Raw genomic sequence first — 25,868 nt, 5'->3', positions numbered from 1 at the left:
CCACAATATAGACCCGTTCCATCATACCCAGAATTTCCCCCATGGCTCTTTGTAGTCCACTCCTCCTATGTCCAACCCTTGACAACCTGATTAATGTACTCACACGTTTTCTTTTTCCAGAATGTCATATAGAGAAATACAGTATATAGGCTTCTTTCACTTAGCATAATGCATTTGAGATTCACTTATGTTGCTGTGTATATAAGTAGTTCCTTCCTTTTCCTTGCTGAGTAGTTGGTGTTCCATTGCGTGGGTGAACCACAGTTTGTTTATCCATTCTCCAGTTCAGGTAATACAGTAGGTAGAAAAATGACTCTCTAATCTCCAGAACTTAAGAATGTGTTACTTTATGTATTGAGAAAAGGGACTTTGCAGATTTGGTTAAGGTTAAGGACTTTGAGATGGGGAGATTATCCTAGATTATCCAGGTTATCCCAGTCTCATCACACTGAGTTATTAAAAGTGGAAGAGGAAGACAGAAGAAGAGTAGGTCAGAGAGATGTGACATGAGAAGACCTTGACTGGAAGCTGGGTAAGCAGCAAGACAACAGGGATTTTGGCCCTACCATCTCAGGGAACAAATTTATGCCAACAATCCAAATGAGCAGGAAATGAATTCTCCCCTAGAGTCTCCAGAAAAGAGTACAGCCTGTGGACACTTTGATTTTAGTCCAGTGAGACCCCTCCCAGACTTCTGACCTACAGAACTGTGATACACATTTATGTTGTTGTTTTAAACTATTGACCATATATGTGTTAGATCTGTTTCTGTACTCTATTCTGTTTTATTAATCCATGTGTTTATCCTTTCTCTAATACCACTACTATCTTGGTTACTGTAGCTTTTTACTCTTGAAATGTGATAGTGTGCATCCTTAAACTTGGTTATTCTTTTTCAAAATTGTTTTGGCTACTCTAGTTTCTTTGCCTGTCTCTTATTTTTAATAGTAGAAAGCTCATAACATGATAAGCTGGCATCATTCAGCCTCTAGTTTTACTCCCAGGATAGTGGAGAGAACCAAGGGTTATATCTATCGTTAGGCCAGTTTGCCTGATTCTTTGTTAGCTGACTTTTTCCAAAATGGGAGGGATCCTTCTGGTTTGGTTCTCTCTTTACCCTTCTGTTGAGGTCTCTTCCCAGTATTTTTCTTTTGGACAAGAACTGATTTTTTTTTTTTTTCTGTTTAGCAATATATTTTAAACCTTAGTAATTCACATGTGTGGTTGTTCTTGATTACGTCCTACAGATCTCCCCAGTGTATTACTCTGATTTTAAAAAACAAATTCATTGGAGTTACAAGAAAGCATCAAGCATAGAATCGTATTTGGAGTAAAAGAAAGTTGGACTGATGTTGGTTTGAGAACTTAAATCCCAAGGATAGATAATAGGGCTTTTTTATAATTCAAGGCCAAGATTGTAAATTAAGGTGCTTTAAGGAGCATTGCAGGTGGGAGAAGGGAATTGGGGAAATAAAAACTGGCTTTTTTTTCTTAATGGAAAAGACTACAAAAAGCATTGCAAGATTCTTAACCTAAGCCAAACTTTTAGTGTGTTCCTTCCCTCCCCCCTTTTTTCTCTTCACCTCTTCTCTCTCCAGTTGTTATAAAATTCTTATATGGTTTTAAAGCGTTTGATAGAAATATTTAAATGTCATTTAAATATAAATTGGAATTCCTTTAGTTTTCCTAACTCTGACACTTAGTATGTTTTATTATGTTGGGGGAGACATAATTTTCTTACACTTTAAGACATTTCCTTTTTTGTTTCCATCTTGCCTTTTATGCTCTTTAGTGAAAATCTTTACATTGCATTACAGAACTCTGAATGTGTATGATAATTTTAGTTGCAAATCTATCTCTTGGAAAAATTAAAATTCCAAACTATTTTCTGCAACATTTTTTCAGCTTCTGATGATACTGATGTAAAAGCATCTAGCTTTTCACTTTTCAGCCACAAGGCAGTGTACTACCTCTACTGTCTGAAGTTTTTTTTGGTGACTTTCTTCAACAGCCTGATCAAATCCAACTTAAGAGAAAACAGAACATTATAAACATTCACTTTGGGCAGTAAAAAAAATTTGTTTATGACGGCAGATAGTCTTTATAGAGGGGTCCAGTTTTATTTGAAGGGAATTCAAGGAGCTTTCACAGAGAAAATCAAATAATGCATAAAATAATGCATTTCACTACATTATTATTAATTAAAAAATTTTATTTGGAAATAATTTCAGAATTATTAAAATGTTGCAGGAATAAGAATAGTACAAAAAACATACATATATCCTTTACCTGGATTTACCTATTATTAACATTTAGTCCCATTTGCACACCTTCTCTTTATATACTTGTATATTTTCTTCTGAAACATTTGAGGCTAAGTTACATATATCATGACACTTTACCTCTAAATACTACATTGTACTTTTCCTAAAATAGTGATATTCTTTTTCATATAACCACAATACATTGTTAACTTCAGTAAATTCAGCTTTCGTAAATTTAACATTGATACTTTTATCCAATCTGCCATCAGTATTTTAGTTGGTCACTTGATTCAGTAATATCCTTTATAATGTTTTCCCCTTCCAGTTGAGCAGTCTCAAGTCAGTTATAACATTTAATTGTCATGACTCTTTAGCCTCCTTTAACCTGGAATATTTCCACAGCCTTTCTTTGTCTTGTATAGCATTGACTCTAACTCCCCTCCCTCTTTATAATAGAACATTACTCATTTCCATTTGCGGTTTGTCTGATGATTCCTCGTGATATAGGTTATACATTCTCAGCTATAATATTGCGTGAGTGATGTTGTGTCTTTATTAGGTATTGCATATGCCCATGGTCCCTTTAATGGTGATGTTACATTACGTTTTTGTTCAAGTCACTTTTTTTAAAAGTTAGGTGTATGTGTTTAGAAGAGAAATAAGTGCCATTCAGGTATAAGAGCAAACAAACATTTTCTCTAAAGGAATATACTTAGAAATAGATTAATGTTCCCAGTAAGTAAAATCTAATTTGACGTAGGGCTTGGGGTGGCATATTTTAACTTTATTCTTTGCAAAGCTTTTTTTTTTCTTTTTTTTTTTGGCTGCGTTGGGTCTTTGTTGCTGTGTGCGGGCTTTCTTTACTGGTGGCGAGTGGGGGCTACTCTTCATCGCAGTGGCTTCTCTTGACATGGGCTCTAGGCACGCAGGCTTCAGTAGTTGTGGCTCGTGGACTCTAGAGCGCAGGCTCAGTAGTTGTGGCACATTGGCTTAGTTGCTCCGTGGCATGAGGGATCTTCCTGGACCAGGCATCGAACCCTTGTCCCCTGCATTGGTAGACAGATTCTTAACCACTGTGCCACCAGGGAAGTCCCCTTTGCAAAGCTTTTAATGTGGTATATTGGCATTTAATCTGCCCCTAGATTGCCAGGGTGTGTTGTTGATATCCTCCTTGGGATCTGCTAGTCATTCTGGTGAAAGAATAAAATCTGAGTAGGTGACATTAGACAGAAAGAAGGATAAAAAATGGAGCTATCTCAATTATAAATCTCTAAGATGTCATAATACCAAGTTAAATATTTTCATAGTTTCTATTTGAGTTTGTACTTGTATAAGTTTTAATACAGAACTTATAAGTGCCAAATGTGTTGACTGGAAAGAAAATTGTAAATTTCTCAAAGAAATGATCACAAGTCTTTATCCTTTAGTTATTTGAGGGATTTGTTATTAAGTAGATATAAAAAATTTTGTGAATACGAAAATTTCCTAGATATTTCTAGTATGTTCGTCTTAGGGTGTGTATAAAAATTCTCAGAAGGTAATAGATATGTATTTTAAAGAAAACAGTTATTTTGAATATTTACAATAATTAATGTCTTGACTTTTGCTGTAAAGTATTTGTAACATCAATATTATGATGGTATAATGCTCTCTAAAAAAGAGTATTAGTTTAGTTTACAGCTCTTTTGCAGAAATAGTGAATCAAGAACCTTTTTTATGGCATGATCTTATACATAATCCATTTAGTTTGATTACATACGTTTATTACAAATAAGATATGTATTTTCCACATCCTGTAGACACCAAAGCATTTGAGATATGAAATTAGATGAATATAAAATAATTTGAATGCCAGAGTGCCCATTAAATTTAACAGTTGAACTTGAAAAATGACTAGATTCTTCTGTGAGTTATGATTTCTCCCATCAGCTACCCTGCAGAGTATTGGAAGGGAGAGGAAATTAACCTCGGTATTCATTCCAGGTTTGTCCCTTGATTTTACAAAGTATACTACTTAAATTGGTAGTAGTTTATAGCCGCTGCTTCTGACACTTGTATACATGTTTCTGAGTTTCCAGAATGTACTGAATGGTACCCTGGGGGCTGAGAAGAATTCAGTGTGTCTTCTCAAGTGTATAACTTAATTCTAGGAACCTCAGCAGTAAATATTATTTCATTGACTAATGTTTAAAAAATTGTTTTTATTTATTTTCATTCCTCAGACAAGACATCTGTATAGATTCTACTTCATCCCTGAGAGAGAACAAGCAACCTGAAGGTTTGGAATTAAAACAAGGTATGGATCACGTACTTAACTTTTTCTGTAACATTTTACCTGAAAATTATAAGCATTTTACCAATAGTAAAGTTTCACAGTCTTCCAGTTTGCCCCCACTTTATAGATAGGGAAACAAAATAGTTTATTTAGTCTAAGATCAAGAGTAAGATATACATCCTTTATTTCATGACTTCTTTAGCCATTGGAGTGGTTCTGTCTTAGTGCTGTATGGTTACAGATACCAACAGAAAGGTGTCATTTTTGAATAGTTGTAATTCAGTAATCTATTATATATTCTCACCTCCAAGATACTGTAGCTGTATTAACTGGATAGCTTTGGGTTGTATATGGGGAAAAAAGTTTTATAGAATAACTTTTTTCTGTCTTTTTTTTTTGCTAGATATTTTATCCTTGTTTACTTTCTTCCTCATATATTATTTTCTATAAATCAGTAATTTTTGACATTACCAGCTAACAGAAGTAAAATGGTAGTTGTTATTTATTCAAGCCAGGTAGATGAATAGGGCTAATCTTTTAGATGTCTTTTTTTGTTGTTTTTTTCTCATGCCTAGCAGGGAAAACTGAATGTAAAAATAAATTTTTATTAGTTAGTCAAAGATTACCTTACATTTTTCCATTTTCCTGATAAAAATTACTTCAGAGCAGTGAGAATTTGTTGCAGCCAAGAGGGTTATGTTGTTTATTTTGTAGGCAACTAGTCTTTGATGGCTTAGTTTCTCTAAAACTTGAATCGTAAGAACTTATTTGGTAGAGAGAAACAGGTCATCAGTTTACTTAGGCAGAATTGCTTTTTTTAAGCTGTGGCCTGTACTACTAATGCTTAATTAAGAAAGGGAGGGACTTCCCTGGTGGTATAGTAGTTAAGAATCCACCTGCCAGTGCAGGGGACACGGGTTTGATCCCTGGTCCCGGAAGATCCCACATGCTGCCGAGCAAATAAGCCCGTGCACCACAACTACTGAGCCTGCTCTCTAGAGCCTGCAGGCCACAACTACTGAAGCCCATGTGCCTAGAGCCCGTGCTCTGCAGCAAGAGAAGCCACCATAATGAGAAGCCTGCACACCGCAATGAAGAGTAGCCCCCGCTTGCCACAACAAGAGAAAAGCCCGCGTGCAGCAATGAAGACCCAATGCATCCAAAAATTAAAAAAAAAAAAAAAAAAAAATGTATTTTTAAAAAAAAGAAAAAGGGAAAATGTTGATTAATTAATTTTGTGATTCCTTCAGTTCATATGTAGTAAGAACAAAATCTAGATTTTCTGTAATTCTAACTTACGTACTCTGGTGTTTATAAATATTTCTGATGATTTTGAGAATTCCAGCGCCAGACAAAATTACATCTTTGTGCCCTTACTCCTTCTCAGCACCCCCACAGACAGAAACTCAGATTCATAGTTTTATTTACATTTGTTTGTCATGTATCAATACATGCCAAGCACACATCGTTTCCATATAATGTAGTCATGGTCATTTAACTCTTATGCCCCATGTGTAATTTGACAGCACTGCTATTGTTTCTGCCTTTGTTCTGTTCTTTGCATTTAATGAGCAGGAGGTGTGGAGACTGTGCTATTAAATTATCTGTGGAGAGAAGAATGCTGTATATGTATACGTACAGCTGATTCATTTTGTTTTGCAGCAGAAACTAACACAACATTGTAAAGCAATTATACTCCAATAAAGATGTTAAAAAAAATCCTGAAAAATAAATTTAAAAAAAGGAATGCCATATAAAGGATAGAAAAGTCTAGAATGGGCAGGTTGATTCCAGTTCCGAGGGAAAAAGGAATGGAGACCTCATTGTGCAAATTAGCCAGTGCTGCCCTCTAAGGGAAGGGGTTTTTCTGCTCCTGGGTTCAGGCACCTGGAACTCTCTTCAGAATTCCCTTCCTGGTGCTAACAGCCTATTTTGCTGTGATTTTTTTTTTTTTTTTTAATGGTAACTTCAGTCATTGGAGAATTAGCGATGGAGGTGAAGAAGGAGAGAAAAATAACTCAGTAACCAGATATCACAAAGCCTATTTTTTTATGCTCAGGAGCCTTTATAGACACTCTTGGGTTCTCACCTCAGCATCAGAAACATCAAGAACACACTGTCATCAGTAAGTGACAGCAAGGAGAGGAGAGGAAACAGGAGATCCAAGCACAGCAGTTACCATAGTGCAGTACAGTTCATGTTCATACTGTAACTAAATTTGTAGAAAATGGTTAAATTAAATTTCAGCTCTTTTTAGAAAGCAGGGAAATAAGTGAAGTCTTTTAGAAAAATGCCTATGAAATGGTTAAAATTTTAAATTTTGTTGCATAATGGGATAAACGTAAGTTATTTAGAAGATTCAATTATATGGAACTTTTTACAGACAAATATTAGTAGAGCTGAAATCTGAACCAGATAGTAACTAACTTGCTTGGAGTTAATCAAGAAGGTGAGGTACCCCAGGAAACAAATCCTGACAGGCTCAGTAAAGATTATTGCCTTTATTTTAAATGAACTAATATTGTCTGTTTTTAATATGCAGAACTTTCAAAATTGATTTAATATTATCTGTAACTTTCTATTTTTGCTCACAGTTATTAGCTCAATAAAAACAGAGCATAATTCTCCTTGTGAATGCTTTGTCATTTTATTTAATGGCTTGACCATTTAAGAAAATTCATTGAAGCTTACTTAGTACTAAAGTAACCCTTTGCTCAGTAGACCAAAATATAAAGCAGCATTGAATTTTCTCTTTGTTCTTTCAGGATAAAATAAATCTTATATGCCCTATTAATGGTATATGATATTGACAAGTTATTTAAATTATATTTTCAGTTTTTTCAGCTTCTAAAATACTCAATATTGAGAAACAGTGACTATGAATTAGCTAAATTGAAATTGGCATTTCTTTGTCTAGTACTGGTATTATTTATCTTATCGATAGGAAATTTATTTATGAAACTGGCTGTGCTGAAGGTGAGTATCAGATTGTACACTAACTTTCACCTTCACTGTGCAAACATTATTTAAATGTAAGTATAATCTACTAGTTGATTGATTGGTCCTGTAGTAAAATAGGATTAGGATTAGTGTCCTAAGTCATTCATTTTTAGCAGGAGGGTAGTTGTATAAGAATGGTTTATATAAATTTTCTAAATTAGTCATTTGTGCTGCAGTTAAGAAAAAATGAAACTGCTGTTTGTCAAAGGTATTTAATGCATAGAAAATACTTTTAAAATATCAAACAAATCTTTGCTAATCTTACTGGATTCTCTTCTATATATTTATCTATAAATAAATAAATTTAAGACATTTAGTAATATTAAAACAATTTAAATTTTTGCTTTAAAGTTTACAACTGGGGTATGTGTAATTTTGCAAATTATTCTCCTTTGTAACTTCAAGAATTAAACTCTTATGTTTGCATTCCTTCTTGGACATTGTTATGAGAAATTTTTTTTTTTTACTATGCATGGTTAAATAGCTAAGTTAAAATTGTGTATTTAGGTTGACGAGAAGAGTTGAGGTGTATAGTAGTCCCTTTAAAATATTTGAAGGGCTGTTAAGTAGAAGACTGAGTAGGCTTGTTCTGTATTGAGAATTTGAGAATAAAAGCAGGGCCAGTAGTTAAGGTTATCATTAAACATGTTTGGATCAATTTATTTATTTCAAATAATCAGATGTATCAGAAAATGCATTGGGCTGCCTTCTGAGATACATCCCTATTGCTGAAGGTGTTTGAACACAGGTTACACAAATGGCCACTTGGTGGTGCTGTTGTAGAGCAGATTCTCGCAGTTTAACTATTTGGATGTTTGGCCTTGATCTTGAAGTTCCTTTCTATCAGATTTTCTAAAGAACAGGGCCTAGAGCAGTGTCTGCACTTGTGAAGAGTGCTTCTTAGTAACTGTTTTATTAAATTGTTTAATGGAAGAAGAATGACATGTACAATTTTTTCTATCTACATTTTTCTATTAGAGAAAAAGATGCTTGATTTTTTAGTCTTTAAGCTGTATGATGGTTCCTTAAGATGCATTCATTTGAATACAGTTATAAAAATAAGTAATGTAACCACATGGTGTATAAAATGATTAAAATTAATAAGACATTAACTACATTTTACTCTGAATCTTTTTTTTTTTTTTTTTGCGGTACGTGGGCCTCTCACTGTTGTGGCCTCTCCCGTTGAGGAGCACAGGCTCTGGACGCGCAGGCTCAGTGGCCATGGCTCATGGGCCTAGCCGCTCCGCGCCATGTGGGATCTTCCCGGACCAGGGCACGAACCCGTGTCCCCTGCCTCTGCAGGCAGACTCTCAACCACTGCGCCACCAGGGAAGCCCTACTCTGAATCTTTTACATTAACTTTCTCATGTGAAAATTATTCCCCTTTTCTATTAGAGAAAGATGTGAAAACACACACACAAAATGCACAGACTTTTGCTGTGGTTAGACTCAAATCTTGTCACTTTTTTTTTTTTTTAAGTAATGTAGTTGCCTCATGCAATTATATTTTGGCCTTCTAATTCAAGAGTTAATGAATGATAGGACTTCCCTGATGGCGCAGTGGTTAAGAATCCTGGGATAGAGTGCAGGGCACACGGGTTTGATCCCTGGTCCGGGAAGATCCCACATGCTGCAGAGCAGCTAAGCCCATGTGCCACAACTACTGAGCCTGTGTTCTAGAGCCCGCGAGCCACAACTACTGGAGCCTGTGTGCCACAACTACTGAAGCCCACGTGCCTAGAGCCCATGCTTTGCAACAAGAGAAGCCACTGCAATGAGAAGCCTGCACGCTGCAACAAGAGTAGCCTCTGCTCACAGCAACTAGAGAAAGCCTGCGCACTGCAATGAAGACCCAACACAGCCAAAAATAAATAAATAAATAAATTTAAAAAAACAGTTAATGAATGATAGACAGCTTTAAGAATTACCTTGTTGAAAGCTTCAAGAATTTGAAAAGTAGACTTTAATAGGGGAAAATTGTTTTCAGTGGTTAAACCATGTGATGAAAGTTTAGATAGGTATTTTCTTTGGGCTTCTTTCAGCCTTTCAGACCACTGGTCACCACAATGTAATTATATACACTCCCTGGGAATGCAAGATGAAAATACTAGAGCTTCTAAAGTAAATAAATACATATAAACTTATATATTTAAACCTCTACCTTTTAAAATTTTCAGTTACATATATGTAATTGTAATGGTTCATATTAATTATGTATTAATTTATAAGTAAATAAAAAATATGTAGTTGGACAGGTACTTAAAAATGTTTCACTGATAGGTTTATGTAAATAAATAGGGGCTTCCCTGGTGGCGCAGTGGTTGCGCGTCCGCCTGCCGATGCAGGGGAACCGGGTTCGCGCCCCGGTCTGGGAAGATCCCACATGCCGCGGAGCGGCTGGGCCCGTGAGCCATGGCCGCTGAGCCTGCGCGTCCGGAGCCTGTGCTCCGCAACGGGAGAGGCCACAACAGAGGAAGGCCCGCATACCACCAAAAAAAAAAAAAATAAAAAATAAATAAATAAATAAATAAATAATGAAGTTGAGAGACCACTCTTTTTTTTGTTTTGTTTTGTTTTTTTTTCTCTTTTTTTGCGGTACGCAGGCCTCTCACTGTTGTGGCCTCTCCTGTTGCGGAGCACAGGCTCCAGACGCGCAGGCTCAGTGGCCATGGCTCACGGGCCCAGCCGCTCCGCGGCATGTGGGATCTTCCCGGACCAGGGCAGGAACCCGTGTCCCCTGCATCGGCAGGCGGACTCTCAACCACTGCGCCACCAGGGAAGCCCCGAGAGACCACTCTTTTAGACTATTATAAAGAATTGATGGTGGCCATAATGTATTCATTTATTACTTAAGAAAAATTAAATTTTATATGGGATATTTTCCATCATTTAGCAAAGATTAAACATAAAATTGTATGAGACTATTTGAGTCCTTAAGGTGAGAGAGAAATGGAAAAACTCAATTTTTGTTCTTTTTGCTTCTGTTGTTGTTCTGAGATTGTACTGCACTAGGAGAAGGGAAGGTAGGTACGGAGAGGGACTAGAATAAAAAAGAATGAAGAAATCAGCTTGTAGTTACAAAGGGGTTGAGTTTTGCTGAGAAGAACTTTACAACCATGAAGGAATAAGTACAAGTTATAAAAAATTGAAAAGATAATGAGAAAAATGTCATCAGAGACTTTTATTGCACTGTAAAGGAAGAGAGAATGAAGATCATCAGTTAATTAAGTAGCATTTGTAAGCCAAAAGTTTTACGTGAAGAAGTCTCTGGATTGGCAGATGAGCTCTGTGCTGCCTCTTCCTTTGAAAACCAAAATTGCAGGTAGGAGTGTTAGAGAGCTGTGGGGAAACTGAAAAGAAAGTGTTAGAAGGCTGTTCTGGAGTTGGAAGCAGAGAAGCATGTGTACTACTGATTTGTTTTCAAAGTTTGAGTCTAATTCCTTTCCTCCTTGCCCTTGATTATCTCCTTGACTGGCTCTAACAAATAAGTATTCACAGAATGTAGCTTTTCAACACGAGTTAACATCTTTAAAAGATTTTTTAAAACTTGTTCTGGGGAAATGTTATCCAATTCAGCAATTGGTGAAGTAAAAAGAGATTGTGCTGTAACCATCAATGTGGCATAAGAATTTACATTTCTTTTCTCATTCCTTTGAGCTTTTTCACAAGTTATTACCAGCAATGACACCAACATGATCCTCCCTGCTTTTTAATTTGTCTCCTTCTATGAGTAGTAGTTGAATGAAAGGGTGAAAATTACATTTTATATGGCAAATTAGCCCATACTGTTCCTGTACCTTTTGAAGGCCCCTCTGTTGCATTTGAATGTGAGACTTTTCTGGATTAAAAAAAAAAAGTAAACTGATAAGGTTTTTGGGTGCATAATGCTCTGTGTGTTTTTTATCAAGAATGGATTTACTTCAGTATTCTGAGAGAAATGTTTATTTCCATGTTTCTTTAAATTGTACTCATTTTAAACATCTTGTGATGCATTTCATAGGATCCTAGACACACTCTTAGGGGAGCTACTTTGGAGGTTGCATACTCCAACTCTTCCTCAGATGTTTGGATCCTCTGCGTTTTTCAGCTACTATGTTCTCGTCCAGTTCATTGGGAAAAGTACCTCCTTATATAGAAGTGCTGCTACCAAAAGAAAGATAGTAAATACTAGGCTTGAAATCAATTTTGTTAACAGTTCCTGAACTTTTTATACACCTCACACCTAGCCTATGATTTAATCAGCCGTTTTGGTTGCCACATCATATAGTTGATACATATTGAGCTTGTAGTTAACAATATTTATTTTTATTTTTAAAAACTAACACTTACTGTGGCCTCTCCCGTTGCGGAGCACAGGCTCCGGACGCACAGGCTCAGCGGCCATGGCTCACGGGCCTAGCCGCTCCGCGGCATGTGGGATCTTCCCGGACCGGGGCACGAACCCGTGTCCCCTGCATCAGCAGGCGGACTCTCAACCACTGCGCCACCAGCGAAGCCCCTTAAAATTTTTTTGAACAGCTTTAAATTAGGTTTACAAAAAATTGAGTGGAAAGTGCAGAGCTCCTGTATACCCACTTACCACCAGTTCTCCCAGTTTCCCATATTATCATCTTGTGTTAGTGTGGTAAATTTGTTAAAATTGATGAGGCACTATTAATACATTATTACTAATTAAAGTCCATAGTTGCCTGTTTATTTACTTGTTATAACACTGCCCAATAATTAATAATTGTTTTCAATTTAAGAAGCATTTATGAGTACCTAAATTTAGGTACTTAAGGTAAAGGATTGTGTCTTAGAATTCTTTAAGTCTTCACTGCTTGTCTACAGTGGGTACTCATATTCTTTTGAATGAGTAAGTGGATGGATAGATGACTAAAAGAATTCTTTCTTTCTCTTCTGTCCTGTCCAGTATGTACAAGGTTCTTAAAAAGAAGATAGAAGTGAAATAGAATATTAGTTATATTTACCTATTAATATTCTACCACCTACCCCAAAGAGTGAGTTGCTTATAAGCTTGTTTCTCTTTCTGGTCTTAACAAAACTGAGCCATGTTTTGGTTTGTTTCCCTTGGCCTTTAGCTTTGTTTATATTGCTTGTATAGATACATACCAGTCTTTTATATTAAGCATTGATCATGTGCTCTTTATAAAATATGTGGTCATCATAGAGATTCTTCTGTAGCTTATATTTCTTTGGATATTTCCTCATTTGGATAATTAATGTTTGGATAGAGTTTTATTTTTGAGCATCTTTCTACATTCTTGAACTGTCCTTCACCATGAGATTATCTTCTTTCCAACCATTTTGAAAACATACAGGACACTTTTTACTGCATTTTCCACCTTCAGTACCATATACTCTAAGGTGACAGTTATTTTTTCCAAAGACTCTCACTACTTCCACATATTTTCTTTTATGGAAAGAATTAGGGTGAAACTGACAGTTTTCATTATTTTTCCTACTTCTTTAATGAAAGTGTTTTTAGTTTTAGGGTAGGATTTCTATGTTTTATGAAATGCACTACCACTTTTTTGGCATACTGATAATGACTGGCTGCTTTCTGCATGAGTATATAAAAGATACTTTTACATTATCTAAAATTAGAATCAAGTCTTTAGTATCTCTTTGTAAGCTTATATTTATATTTAAACAAACTAAAGCAGTGTCGCAGGAATCATGGCATACTGTGAAGTAGATGATGAGTTTAAGAACACCTTCCTTGGATGGGCAGATTGTGGAGCATTGAGGTGTTACTAGCAGAGAATATTTGAGTGTGATGCCCTTTTAAATTCATAAGTTCCAACAAATCTTTGGGGAGAACAGTTGCCTGATTTTAAACAGCAGTGCTTGTAAATATGCTACTCTGTCTTCATTTTTAACCCCTTTGTATGTTTTCATATTAGAAGCCTGTTTAATCAAATGGTAGGAGAAATGATGAATGACATTTAAAAATACGTTCTTCCTGGTTTACCTTCAGATTACTAGAGGAAGGGTAGTCAGGAATCTCTCATGTGTTAGCCTGTTATTGTACCCCAATGTGACCCCAAAATATTTACTTACCTGATCCATTGTAAAAGGCTGGCAGGAGGTTCCTATTGTGCTTTTTGTCCTGGAATGGTGATGTCTTCAGAGGCAGTAATTTTGGGTACTGCCCTTTTCTATATTCTCACGTCTGCGTTTTATTCTGTTAAGCTCACATATTGTACTGAGTTTAGATCTAACACTTGGCCTGTGTCCATTCTGTCCCTCACACTTGGAGTTCCTCCCCTGTCAATATCACCTGTTAGATTCTAAGACCTACTTAATAATACATGTCTGTAAAGATCTCCTTGACTTTTCACTATTGCTTTATATACTGTGATATTCTATTATACTTTATATTGTACAATTTAGCACTTTAAATTGTGATGTTCATATTTTAAGCATCCTCAAGCACCATGAAGGCAAAACCTGTGTCTTAAATCCTGCTACACATATTTAGTCTACACTACCTGTGGCATTTTGTAAGGCCTACTTCTGTGGCCTTTACAGCACATATGTAAATAGATACTGAGTGAATATATATTGATTCTTGGACTAATCTCTGTATTCGTGGTTCTTAAAAGTTAGATTTACAGGCTAGCAGACAATCACTTATCCAGAAGTTTAATGGATAGTTCAAGGGGTTTGGTAGAATACTAGACAGTTTTTCTGTATTAAATTGTTTGCATTTTCTTTTTTATGAGTAATAGTTGGTTAATGTCATGATTAAGTTTTGAATATGATGGTTAACATGATGCACTTAAAGTTAAATCGATAGTTTAAAACACTGCATGAAAAAAAAATAGCCAAGATCTGTTAGTTTTGCTGAGAGGAAGATTGAAGGCTTATCCAGAAAAAATTATTCTTATATATTAAAAGAACAGTTTTGTTTCTTCTTCAGAAAATAAAGTTTTGGCTTCTTGAAAAGGCTGGAACTCACTAAAAATGTTAAAAGTTATCAAGCTGACTTTCTACAGTTAGAACACATTAAAAGTGTGTTCTTCATAACTTAAAAAATTTTAAAACGAAAATTATCTGTAGTCTAAGAAAAGAAATCCATGGAGGCATAGCATTGCTGTCCAATATATCATACGCTTTGTTACTAATGAGATTCCAGCAGATTGATAAAGCTGGAGGCCTTGGAGAGTTAAGATTCTAGAGGGAAGGATGGTGAAATGTGTTGTTCTAAATGGCATAACCACTGAACGTGAATAACTTAAAATCAGATGAGAAAAACTAATTAAAATAAAAAAAGTAAAATAGTTTAACCCTTCTAATAACCAGCTCTATGTTTGCTTGATAGGAAAATTGGATTTCGATTTTCTCATTTTCTTCTCCATTGTGTGTGTGTGTGTTTGTGTGTGTGTGTGTGTGTGTGTATTAAAACCTGTTGTTACAGGTTTCTAAATAAAAATCAACTTTAAAAAACCTTTTTATTTTCAAGCAAAAATAGGAAAGAAAATAGGAATATTAATTCCCATGTACTCAGCTACATCTTCAACAATTATCCACCTATGTCTAATCTTTTTTCATCTATATTCCTACCTGCTTCCTACCCGTTATGTTATTTTAAAGCAAATCCTACATCTTTTCAGTTCATTTGTAAATATTTTAGTATCAATATATCTCTTAAAGAGGTGGGTTTTTAAACATAATCATAATACCTTAAAAAGTAGCATTTCTTAAATCATGAGATAATATTCAGAAAGTGTTCAAATTTAACCTAGTTGTTCATTGGTGGGTATTGTGATATTAAGATTGATCTATTGGGTCAGGTGTTGTCAGCCTAATGGTTTTAATAGCTATTTAGTATTGTCTAGTTCCATTATTTCATTAGGGGTTACAGAACAGTGATAATGTAATTTTAATCCTGAGATATTCAGTGTTCAAACTTCTCTGATTGTCTTATAGTATTTTTTAAACAATATTTGTAAGAATTGGGATCCAAATAAGGTCCCTACATTGCAATTGGATGATACTGAGTCTCTTTTTAATCTACTCCCCTTTCTCTCCCTTTCTTCCTCTCTTTGCAGTTTATTTCTTGAAGAAGCTGGGTTGTCAGAGTTTCTCAGTTTAAATTTACTGATTGCATCTCAAAGTTTTATTTAACATTATTTTTCTGTAAATTGATAATTAGATATAGAGGCTTGATCAGATTCATGTTCAATATTTTAACAAGAATATTAAGAAGCAGTGTTGTGTCCTGGAGACACAGAGTATGTCATTACTCCTCTTTTTTGTGAGCATGTCCATAGCCATTGGAATGTATTGTCCACAGTGGCTGATAAGAATGCTCTTGATTTCTTGAGGCTGTCTTTTTCTTGGACATCTATTTTTTCCCTCCTCGGAAATTTTAAGAACTTTTTTTTTAATCGTTGAGTTCTGATATTTCACAGGATGTGTCTTAGGTGTGATGCTCTTGGCAGACCCTTTCAGTGTGAAAGCCTTCTTTGTTTCACATCAGTTTTCTTCTCTTATTTCTTTATTTTTTTAATTTTTATTTTTTGGAAGTATAGTTGCTTTACAATGTTGTGTTAGTTTCTGCTGTACAGTGAAGTGAATCAGCTATATGTATACATATATCCCCTCTTTTTTGGCTTTCCTTCCCATTTAGGTCACCCCAGAGCACTGAGTAGAGTTCCCTGTGCTATACAGTAGGTTTTCATTAGTTATCTATTTTATACATAGTATTTTCCCTCTCTACTCCCTCTCTTCTTGCTTTCTGACTTGTTCTGTTGCTTTAAGTCTCTGCACAACTGTTACTGTATCAATTCACAGTGATCACTCTCTATGAAAGCATTCTGCTACTATTTTCTATCCTGCTTTATTTTTTTCATAGCACCTGATGTTGATTTATTTATAGTGTCTCTCCTATGACTTAATGGTAAGGCGAGGACTTTTTAAAATTCACTGCTGTTTCCTCAGTGTTTAAAACAATGTCTTGTACATAGTAGGTGCTCAACAATATTTGTTGAATTAATTATATTAGGTTGTTGGACTTGTGAGTCATTCATCCTCATCTCTTGACTTTTATTGCATATCTTAAATATATTTTTGTTTCTTTTCTACATTTTGAAAGTTTTTTTTTTAAAAAACATTGTCTTTCAACAACCATTGAATGTTTGCTCTTGATAACTGTAATTGTAAATTATAATATTTCTTGTTCTCTGGTCCTTTTTCATTGCACCCTGTACTTGTTTTATGGCTACAGTGTCTACTTCAAACTCCATAAGGATACTAAGTAGACACCCCAACCCCTCATTCTCCTCCAGTAGAATATCTTCTGATCCCTAAATTTTCTTTATGTCCTCCTTTGTTCATCTTGGTCCTTCATTTATTGTAGTTTTTCTGGTAGCTGGTTTGGGTTTCTTCAATAGATGTTTAGTTATATTTCTCTACCAGATCTCTTTAGTGTAAGTGAATGGGGTAGACCTCCCAATAGAGTGCTTGGGCATGTGTCAGGGAAGGGGAGGGAAGGAAGGAAGGGTTCAGTTGACTCAACTATTCTGAATGAGTTTAATTATCTTGCTGTATGTTCCAAAGCCAACTCTTCCTTGCTTCCAAGACTCTCTAAGAAAGAATTACACTTATCTGTGGTGTCTTTGGCAGTGATTTTGCTTTGCTTTTATTTTTCTGTAAATTTTATCCTGCCTACTTACATTTTGTAAAAATCCAGCAAAATTTCTTTTTAGATGATACCCTTTCTTATCTAATATTATAATTTCTTTTTTTATAAACTTTCTACAAGGTTATATTCTTAGAAATGGTTGAAGAAATACATATGTTCATAGAGCAAAATTGGAAAACTCAATTTCTTCTCTTCCCCTTCTACTTTTACTCCCCTCCCCAGAAGTAAACCACTATTAATAACTTACTTATGTTATTTTTAACACAGTATGATTATTACTCTTTAGCTTATTTTTTTGACTTAACAATGTGTCTTGATCATTTTTGCATCTTGCCAATTTATTATTTTTTTCTCCAGATGGCTGAAATTCTTATTTTTTACTAACGAGTAAAAAGTAATATCTTAATGTTTTCATTTGTATTTCCCTGATGAAAAATTGTGTTGATCATTTTTTATATGTTTATTGATCCTTTGTATTTCATATTTTGTGAAATGCTTAACCCGTTTCTATCCTTTGCTCACGTTTTTAGTTATTTCTCTAACAATACCCAGACGTTGTATATATTCTTACATTTGTTCTGTTAAAAAATGTATTTTGCTAATATTTTCTTATAGGTTTGCCCCATCTTATAATTTTATTTGTAGTCTATTTTGTTTCTCAGAAGTCTTACATTTTTTTAGCTTTATTTGTTGATATTTTTCCTTTGTGGATTCTCCGTTTTGTATTTTACTTAGGAAGGACTGGTGTTTGTTATTTTCATCCTCAGTTAATTTACAGGTTTTTTTTTAAAATAAATTTATTTATTTATTTATTTGTTTGTTTGTTTGTTTATGGCTTCATTTGGTCTTCGTTTCTGTATGCAGGCTTTCTCTAGTTTGCGGCAAGCATGGGCTACTCTTCGTTGTGGTGCACGGGCTTCTCATTGGGTGGCTTCTCTTGTTGCAGAGCACCGGCCCTAGGCACATGGGCTTCAGTAGTTGTGGCACTTGGGCTCAGTAGTTGTGGCTCACGAGCTCTAGAGCTCAGGCTCAGTGATAGTGGTGCACGGGCTTAGTTGCTCTGTGGCATGTGGGATCTCGCTGGACCAGGGCTCAAACCCTTGTCCCCTGCATTGACAGGTGGATGCTTAACCACTGTGGCACAAGGGAAGTCCTAATTTACAGTTTTTATGCTATTATTTTTAAGTATCTCTCTTCTGTCACTTCAGTGGATTCTTGATAGGGAAAGGAATTAGATATGTGTGCTCAATTTGCCATCTTTATCAGGTATTCAGACAGATACTTAATTATTCCATGTGCTAGGGTTTGTCTCTTGGCTTAATTTAATAACTCACTATCAAGAAGTTTCACAAGCATGTAGTCACTCATAACATTAGATATGCTTTCATTTTATACCTTAAAAGTATTCTGATATGTTGAATTATTTGCAAGTGGAATATTATAGGCCCTATCAAGGTTTAAGTGTAGCATAGCTTAAAAGTCCTTTTTAATTTTTATTACTCAAAATATTTAATAATTCTTCTGTTTGTTTACTTTGGGTAATTAAAACTTTTATTTTAACAGAAAGCAAACATAAAACATAAAATGTTTTCCTTTATCTAGCTTAGGGGAATCTCTGTAGCTTTCAAGCATTGAGGTTTGTTATAGATGATAATAAAAATACAGGTATTGCATTTTAGCTTTTCTATTATGTAGTACACTCCCATTTTTAAATACCGAAACTATATTAATTTTAAAGTGATTGAGTCTTTTGTAGTTGTAAATTTTCTCCTTGTCAGTAAAATATTTAAAGAGTATTGGGTGTTCTATTTAGTTGTGAAATATTTTCCCTTTATGGTTTTATCCCATGTTTATAACTATGCCTCATTAAATAATATAAACAAATATTTTCTCTGATAAATTGTTCCATTTATTCATCTGTGTTAGTGATGAATTTAGATAGTGATTGATTCATTTTGCTGTCTAGATACTGAATCTAGATGGATTGATTTGTTATTTAAAAAGCTTTGGTACTTGGGTAGAGTTTGACTAGGGTATGAATCAAGTTGGTAGCACAGAAGATAGCAGGAAAACAAAAGAAAAGAGAAATGATGAATGTATACAGATCAGAGGAAAATGGAATAGAATGTATATTTGTGAGTAGTTGGCTAGGGGATCAACCATAAGAGATGAATGCTCAATAAATCCTTGTATTGCTTTTTCCCTGAAAAATGTTTTAACTCTTAACTCTGTGTTCCTATAACTATTGCTTAGCCAAATTCTTAAACTCCTTTAGTTCTTTCCCTTAAGTTATTTGATTCATTTCTTTAGTTATACTGCTTTTCTCTGAAGTTCTCTAAATGGTATGTAGTATTTTAAGGGCCACCCATGTTACATTAATTCTGCTCTTTTATATAATCTAGTAAGGAATAAATATATCATACCCTCTTGTTTCTTTGTGTGTATTTTAAAGTTATTTTATATTTAAATTTTTTAATTTAATTTGTTTAATTTTAATGTTATTGGAGTATAGTTGATTTACAATGTTGTGTTAGTTTCAGGTGTACAGCAGAGTGATTCAGTTATACATAAACATATACATATATTCATTCTTTTATAGATTCTTTTCTCATATAGGTTATCACAGAATATTGAGTAGTTTCCTGTGCTATACAGTAGGTCCTTGTTGGTTATTTATCTTATATATAGTAGTATGTGTATGTTCATCCCAAGCTCCTGATTTATTCCTCCCCCCACCTTTCTCCTTTGGTAACCATAAGTTTGTTTTCGATATCTGTAAGTCTATTTCTGTCTTGTAAATCTGTTCATTTGTATCTTTTTTAAAATTAGATTCCACATATGACTGGTATTATATGATATTTGTCTTTCTCTCTCTGACTTACTTCACTTAGTATGATAATCTCTAGGTTCATCCATGTTGGTGCAAATGACATTACTTCATTCTTTTTTATGGCTGAGCAATATTCCATTGTATATATGTACCGCATCTAAGTTACTTTATTTTGCTGCTTTATGACATCAGTAATTTGGGTCTAATTTTATGCTTGCTCTCTTCCCTGAACCATTTTTTATTGTAATGTCTTTAACAGTTAACAGTCTGAATTCTTATTCTTAATATTTTCAATTACATTTGTATTATTTTACCTCAGACCCACCTGTCTTTTATTTTTCTTGGTGGATTTCAATAGCCTTACTTTAACATCATGCATACAGTGAAACTGTTTTTATTTATTTTAGAGGAGTACAAATAATTTCCCTGAGATTGATTTGTTACTCTCAGACTCGTAAGCCCATGTAAAAACTTGAAGATGCTCTTTTGTAGAATTCTCTTATAATTTAAATGTGTACTCACTTCCCCCTGAACACACATGCGCACACACACACATACACACACACACACACACATTTTCACATATGCAGGATGGCGGAAGGACAGAACGTGACCACACTGATATTTTGAGGGCTTAGAATGAGGCATTTTAGGTTAAAGTTACACTTTTAGAAAGAGTGTACAAGTTATACCTCTTCTGATTTGAGGATCATAATTGACAACAAAAAACCCTGCAATTTCTAATACTTAGGATGAGAGTAAATTATCTTTGAAAATGTATTCATATATTTGCAAGCTATACTTTAAAACTGAGTCAATAGAATGAAGAAAATTAAGAAATAGTGAAAAGACTTGAAGTATGATCCTAGATCTTTGCATAGTTTGTCAGATTACATTGTACAAATCACTTACCTTATTTTCACATTTGTGAAGTGAAGTGCTTATGCTAAATTATTTCAGTACAGATTCTACAAAGCTTTGGCATCCATGGTGCAGGTATAATGGGCAGATGGAACCTGTGAATGCTTTTACCAATACTGTGCTACAGAGAACTCAATCACTTGGATTTGGATAATTTTTAATGTGAACAGAGAACACCAAATTTATAGAGCCCCATTTCTTCAGTGAATAACGTGTATAGCTGTTTCTGATTTAAAAAATAAAGCAAAACCCACCTCTGCCCTCTAAAAATGTTTGAAACAAACCCATAGAAAATATAATCGAAAAAAGTTTTTTCATAAAGAGTTTTCTCCTTTGAAACATTGAGAGGGTGTGTAGCAGAATCAAGGTCACTAAATCATTTATTTTAAAATCCATCGAGTAGAATTGTTTATACATTCTATTATCAGAATTTTCCATCTGTCAATCTGTGTTTTGTAAATAAGTTCTTCCTACTACAAGAAAACTAACAAAGCTAACAATTGGGGGATCATTACTTTCTGTTTAAAAGACATATTAGGAATTTAAAAGATAAATAAATTGGAGGTATAAGGGAGCACTCAAAGTTGTAAATAACTCATGGACTTCAGTAATGGTCCAGGCCAAGGTGGTTGAGGGCTACAATCTGTGTTTATATGCAAGTTCTTAGCATCAGTTATAGAAATTTTATAACAAATGTATTTTTAAAATGTATGGCATACTAACTTTATTAATTAAAATCCTCTTGGTGACAAGTTATTTTACCTTAGAAAGTGGCCTTAGGCATTCTCCTTTAATTTATTGATTTAGAACAAAGTGTTTGAAAAAGTATATGAAAAGCTTTGAAATAATTGCAATGCACATGGTGTCCAGCTTGCCAGTGATATTTTTCCTTTTTTGTAGTTTATAAGGCAAAGCATTTTAAACTCCTTCTCAAATGGAATTTTGCTTCTTCAGTAATAAGCAATACTCTATCCAAAGGGTGTCAACATTTTGTAATGTAGAGGCTTCACTGTGGTCTAAAGTGTTACGATATTTTAATTAGGAAAATTGATCAGGGACATCCATATGATGGTATACATTTCCCAGTGCTTCCATATTCTTCTAAATTGGAATGAAAAATACATTAAAATTTACATTAAATTAGATCTGTTTTCAAAGTTGAAGGGGGGAACCCTGGCGGTCCAGTGGTTAGGACTCGGTGCCTTCACTGCTGGGGCCCGTGTTCAATCCCCGGTCAGGGAACTAAGGTCCCACAATCTATGCGGGGGTGGAAAAAAAAAAGAGAAAGGGAGGAAGGGAGGGAGGGAGGGAGGAAGGAAGGAAAGAAAGGAGGGAGGGAGAGAGGAAGGGAAAAAGGGAGGAAGGAAGTTGAGTCGGGGAAAAGGGGGTTGGGATGGGGTTTATGGAATGTATTTGGGACTCCATGGTGGGAGGTGGGGGTCACAGCAGCCCTTTCATCATAAACAGAAAGGAAATTTTGATAAGGGCATTTAGGTTACATGGTTCTTTGCCTTTTTTTGTTTGTTACAGGCAAAGGGGAAGATAGTGATGTACTCAGTATAAATGCAGATGCTTATGACAGCGACATAGAAGGCCCATGCAATGAAGAAGCAGCTGCTCCTGAGGTCTCAGAAAATACAGTCCAAAGTGAAGCTGGTCAGATAGATGACCTGGAGAAAGACATTGAGAAAAGCGTGAATGAGATTCTGGGACTGGCAGAGTCTAGCCCAAAGGAACCAAAAGCCGCCACCCTGACTGTTCCTCCACCAGAAGATGTTCAGCCTTCTGCACAGCAGCTGGAGCTGCTAGAACTTGAGATGAGGGCAAGAGCTATTAAAGCCCTAATGAAAGCTGGTGATATAAAAAAGCCAGCCTAGTTTGTTTAAATTGTATCTGAATATTAGATGTGTTTGAACAAAGCCACATCATATAATTTTGTATCTAAAGTTTATTTGGGGTCTTACATGATATTTCTCATGTAACTCTTATTAAACTCATTTTAGGCCCAAAATACATGTTTTTGTTGTTGTTGTTACTTTTGTATTATATATGTTATTGTTTTCTGAATTCATGGCAAATATAATTGGGTAACCTGGATACTTTGTTAGATGAGTATTTAGCTATATCTGCAAATTAATATCTGAAAAGCCATTAGCAAAGAGTCATGGTATTTTTTTCTTTATTTTGAAATGTTTTGGCATCAAACCAAAAAGTTTATGAAAGATTGACCAAGCATGTTGCCTTTAGGCTACCTATATTTTGCGATAGAATATTAAATGATTGCTCCTAGGTTTGTTAACAATTTAAGAAATTTAGTTATGCTTATATGCACTTTTAAAGTATGTACTGTGTTGAAGATGCCTTCTATGGGTGTGGACTTGCTAGTAAAAACTGAGTGACATTTTCGTTACAAGACTTAGAGATCCAAAATGGCTGAGAAAAGCTTTCTTTATAAAAGAAAAAAATGACTTAATTTAAAGCATTTTTTAACAATGTAGAAGTAATTGCCCAACTTTAATTCCAGCAGACAAGTTATTCTAACAGGTATTTGATATTACTGGGCGCTTAGTTCAGTTTTTTTCCTTCAATAAAAAGGGAACACATTTTAATTTACATTCCAAGCTATTAGGAAAAGGAGACTATTTTATCATACAGGCTTTCATCCGATGTTTTTGCTTGAATATCTGATGTGCTATAATTAAAATAATTAATTTTAAATTAATGAATTAAAAATAATAAAGACTATCATTCTGGATCTGAGGACTTTTGATACATTTCCATAAATGAAATTAATTTCAGGAAGCTTTGATAAGTTGATGTAATAATTAATCTAATTTTGTATAGTTTTTGTAAATAAATTAACATCCTACCACAATTATGGATGCTTGCCCCATCACTAATTGTAGTTGTTTGATACCAAAATAAATTTAGGCGGAGACTCTTAAAATAAATTAATTTTTTTTCTAAAAGATAAATCTGGAACTGTTGTTTTTATATTTGCTAACAAAAACAGTATATTTTATTTATAAGCCATGTTCTGTTAATATATGAGGATTTTCCTTATACACAAAACTTACAGGGATTGTGTCTTATTAGCTGGCTTAATTATATGTAAATTTTAGAGGGTTTCTTATGAAAATAGTATTTGTGAAACACTGGAGTTGCAGTTACAAATTCATTTTTGTTGTTCCTGAACATGCCTTTCAATAATCCTGTCATTTTTTTTTTCTTGTGGAATCTTTCTAATGAAGGACAGAGGCCTATATCATTTGAAATGCTTCTCTTAGGCTGATAAACATGGATATGATTTAAATAGTTCTCATAGTTACTGCTTCAAAATGAAAAAATCAGTTTCTATTTCAACTTAAATTAAAAGTTAAAATAATCACAAAGTAGTACAGAATAAACTTTATTGCTGCTTATTAATTATAAGATGCAGTAGATGACTTTTGTGTGATCAAACAGGAGTAGAAAAAGGTCTGAGTGCTTTGTAGCTGATTAAAGTCACCACCTTCTTGAAGCATTGTGTGTCTGCTGTATTCACTGTGGAGAATTGTTTAGAGGACATTTGACTAGAGTGGGTGTGTTTGAGGTAGAATGAACTGAACAAATCAGAGGCTGCTTGGATTCTTACCTTGGAAAATCAACTTTCTCACTTTTTTTTTTTGTAATGTTGAAAGATGAGAGGTTTTTGCAAATGAATAGCTTTAGAGAAGAGGAATAAGGTTATTTTAGAAATGCCTAGATCAGTATATGGGAAAATATCATATATTGATCTGACGCTGTCATTTAAATCATCAGCTCACAGGTGTTTATTGACTACCTCACAGGTGTTTAGTCTTGTTCCGAATCTTAAACTGTTATGGTGTAGGAATGTTGTGTAGATTTTAGCATGGAATAGACTGATTAATAAACATATGAGCGCTGCTTTGTTTTATGCCTAATTCTTCCCTTTTGCCAAGGTAAAGAAAAATTTTAGGCAATGTTTAGTGATTAAGAGGAAAAAAAATTGGCAGCCTAACTTTCCATCCGAAGTCAGGTAATTCTGATATTTGACTAGGAACTTGATCCAAGACTTGAATGATAGGTGGCAACTGGTAATAATGGGTCCTCTGCATTAGGCCTTGGCCCACTTTTTGATGTTCTTATTAATCCACAGACTGAAGGTATATCCTAAAAACTTATCCCTAGGTTACCAGTGTGTAGCATAATAATTATGAAAATCACCTAACACTCTCAAATCCTTTTGTTGAACACCATTAGTTCCTTAAAACTGTAGGGCAGTATACCTTTTCCTTGTAAATCTTGTTGCCAAAACCTACTTTCAGCAAATCATTAGATCCTAGGGCATGATTAGCTATCTGAATAAAGGTGTTCTGTGTCATTTGAATAGTAATACAAATTGCAATAAAATATGTGTTTTCAATGCCATTTTCAAGGTAGATAAAGCAGGAGTGAACCCACAATTTAAGCAAAATATAGATGGCAGCCTGAAAGTTTTAAAAATTCTCAGTTCCATTTCATCATAAAAAGTAGGAAAAGAGAGTTTGGTTATAGATACTTTTCCTTTACTGTATAATATCTAATAATTTAAAAGTAAAACACCAATATGCTTTAACTTAAAACTAATAGATATTTTTACATTTTTTATTTTCAAGTAGTCTCCCTTTTTAAATAAAAAGAAAAGTGCTAATGAATGTATCAGTAAGAACTCAATTTCCTTGATATTTAATTATTATTTTAAAATGCATTGTGATAAAATGAAAAGAGTGTGAGAGTTAAGAACAGAGGGTTCTGATTCTGCCCAAACCATCTGTGTAACTTTGGACAAGTAACTACAAAATGGGAGAGATGAATCATTAGCCAATATATAAGGTTTCTTTCTGCTGTAACATCCTGTGATTCCAGTAGAAAATACCATAA

The 25,868-nt window shown here is 34.5% G+C and overlaps 1 protein-coding gene across 2 annotated transcripts in view; it reads left to right on the top strand.

Annotated features, from left to right (window-relative positions):
• The window catches only part of CAAP1 (caspase activity and apoptosis inhibitor 1), a 50,899-nt gene extending 28,067 nt beyond the window's left edge, over window positions 1-22,832 (top strand). For both annotated transcript variants that reach the window (XM_024132928.1, XM_024132929.3), the window contains exons 5-6: window positions 4,487-4,560; window positions 22,476-22,832. In XM_024132928.1, the coding sequence (XP_023988696.1) occupies window positions 4,487-4,560; window positions 22,476-22,822 (421 nt within the window). In that variant the 3' untranslated portion in view covers window positions 22,823-22,832. The remainder of the gene's footprint in view (window positions 1-4,486; window positions 4,561-22,475) is intronic.
• The last annotated feature ends 3,036 nt before the right edge of the window (window positions 22,833-25,868 follow it).

The sequence above is a fragment of the Physeter macrocephalus genome, chromosome 9 (assembly GCF_002837175.3).
Source record: "Physeter macrocephalus isolate SW-GA chromosome 9, ASM283717v5, whole genome shotgun sequence".
NCBI lineage: Eukaryota > Metazoa > Chordata > Mammalia > Artiodactyla > Physeteridae > Physeter > Physeter macrocephalus.
The sequence above is the reverse complement of the archived record's forward strand: the minus strand, read 5'-3'. Positions and strand labels throughout refer to the sequence as shown.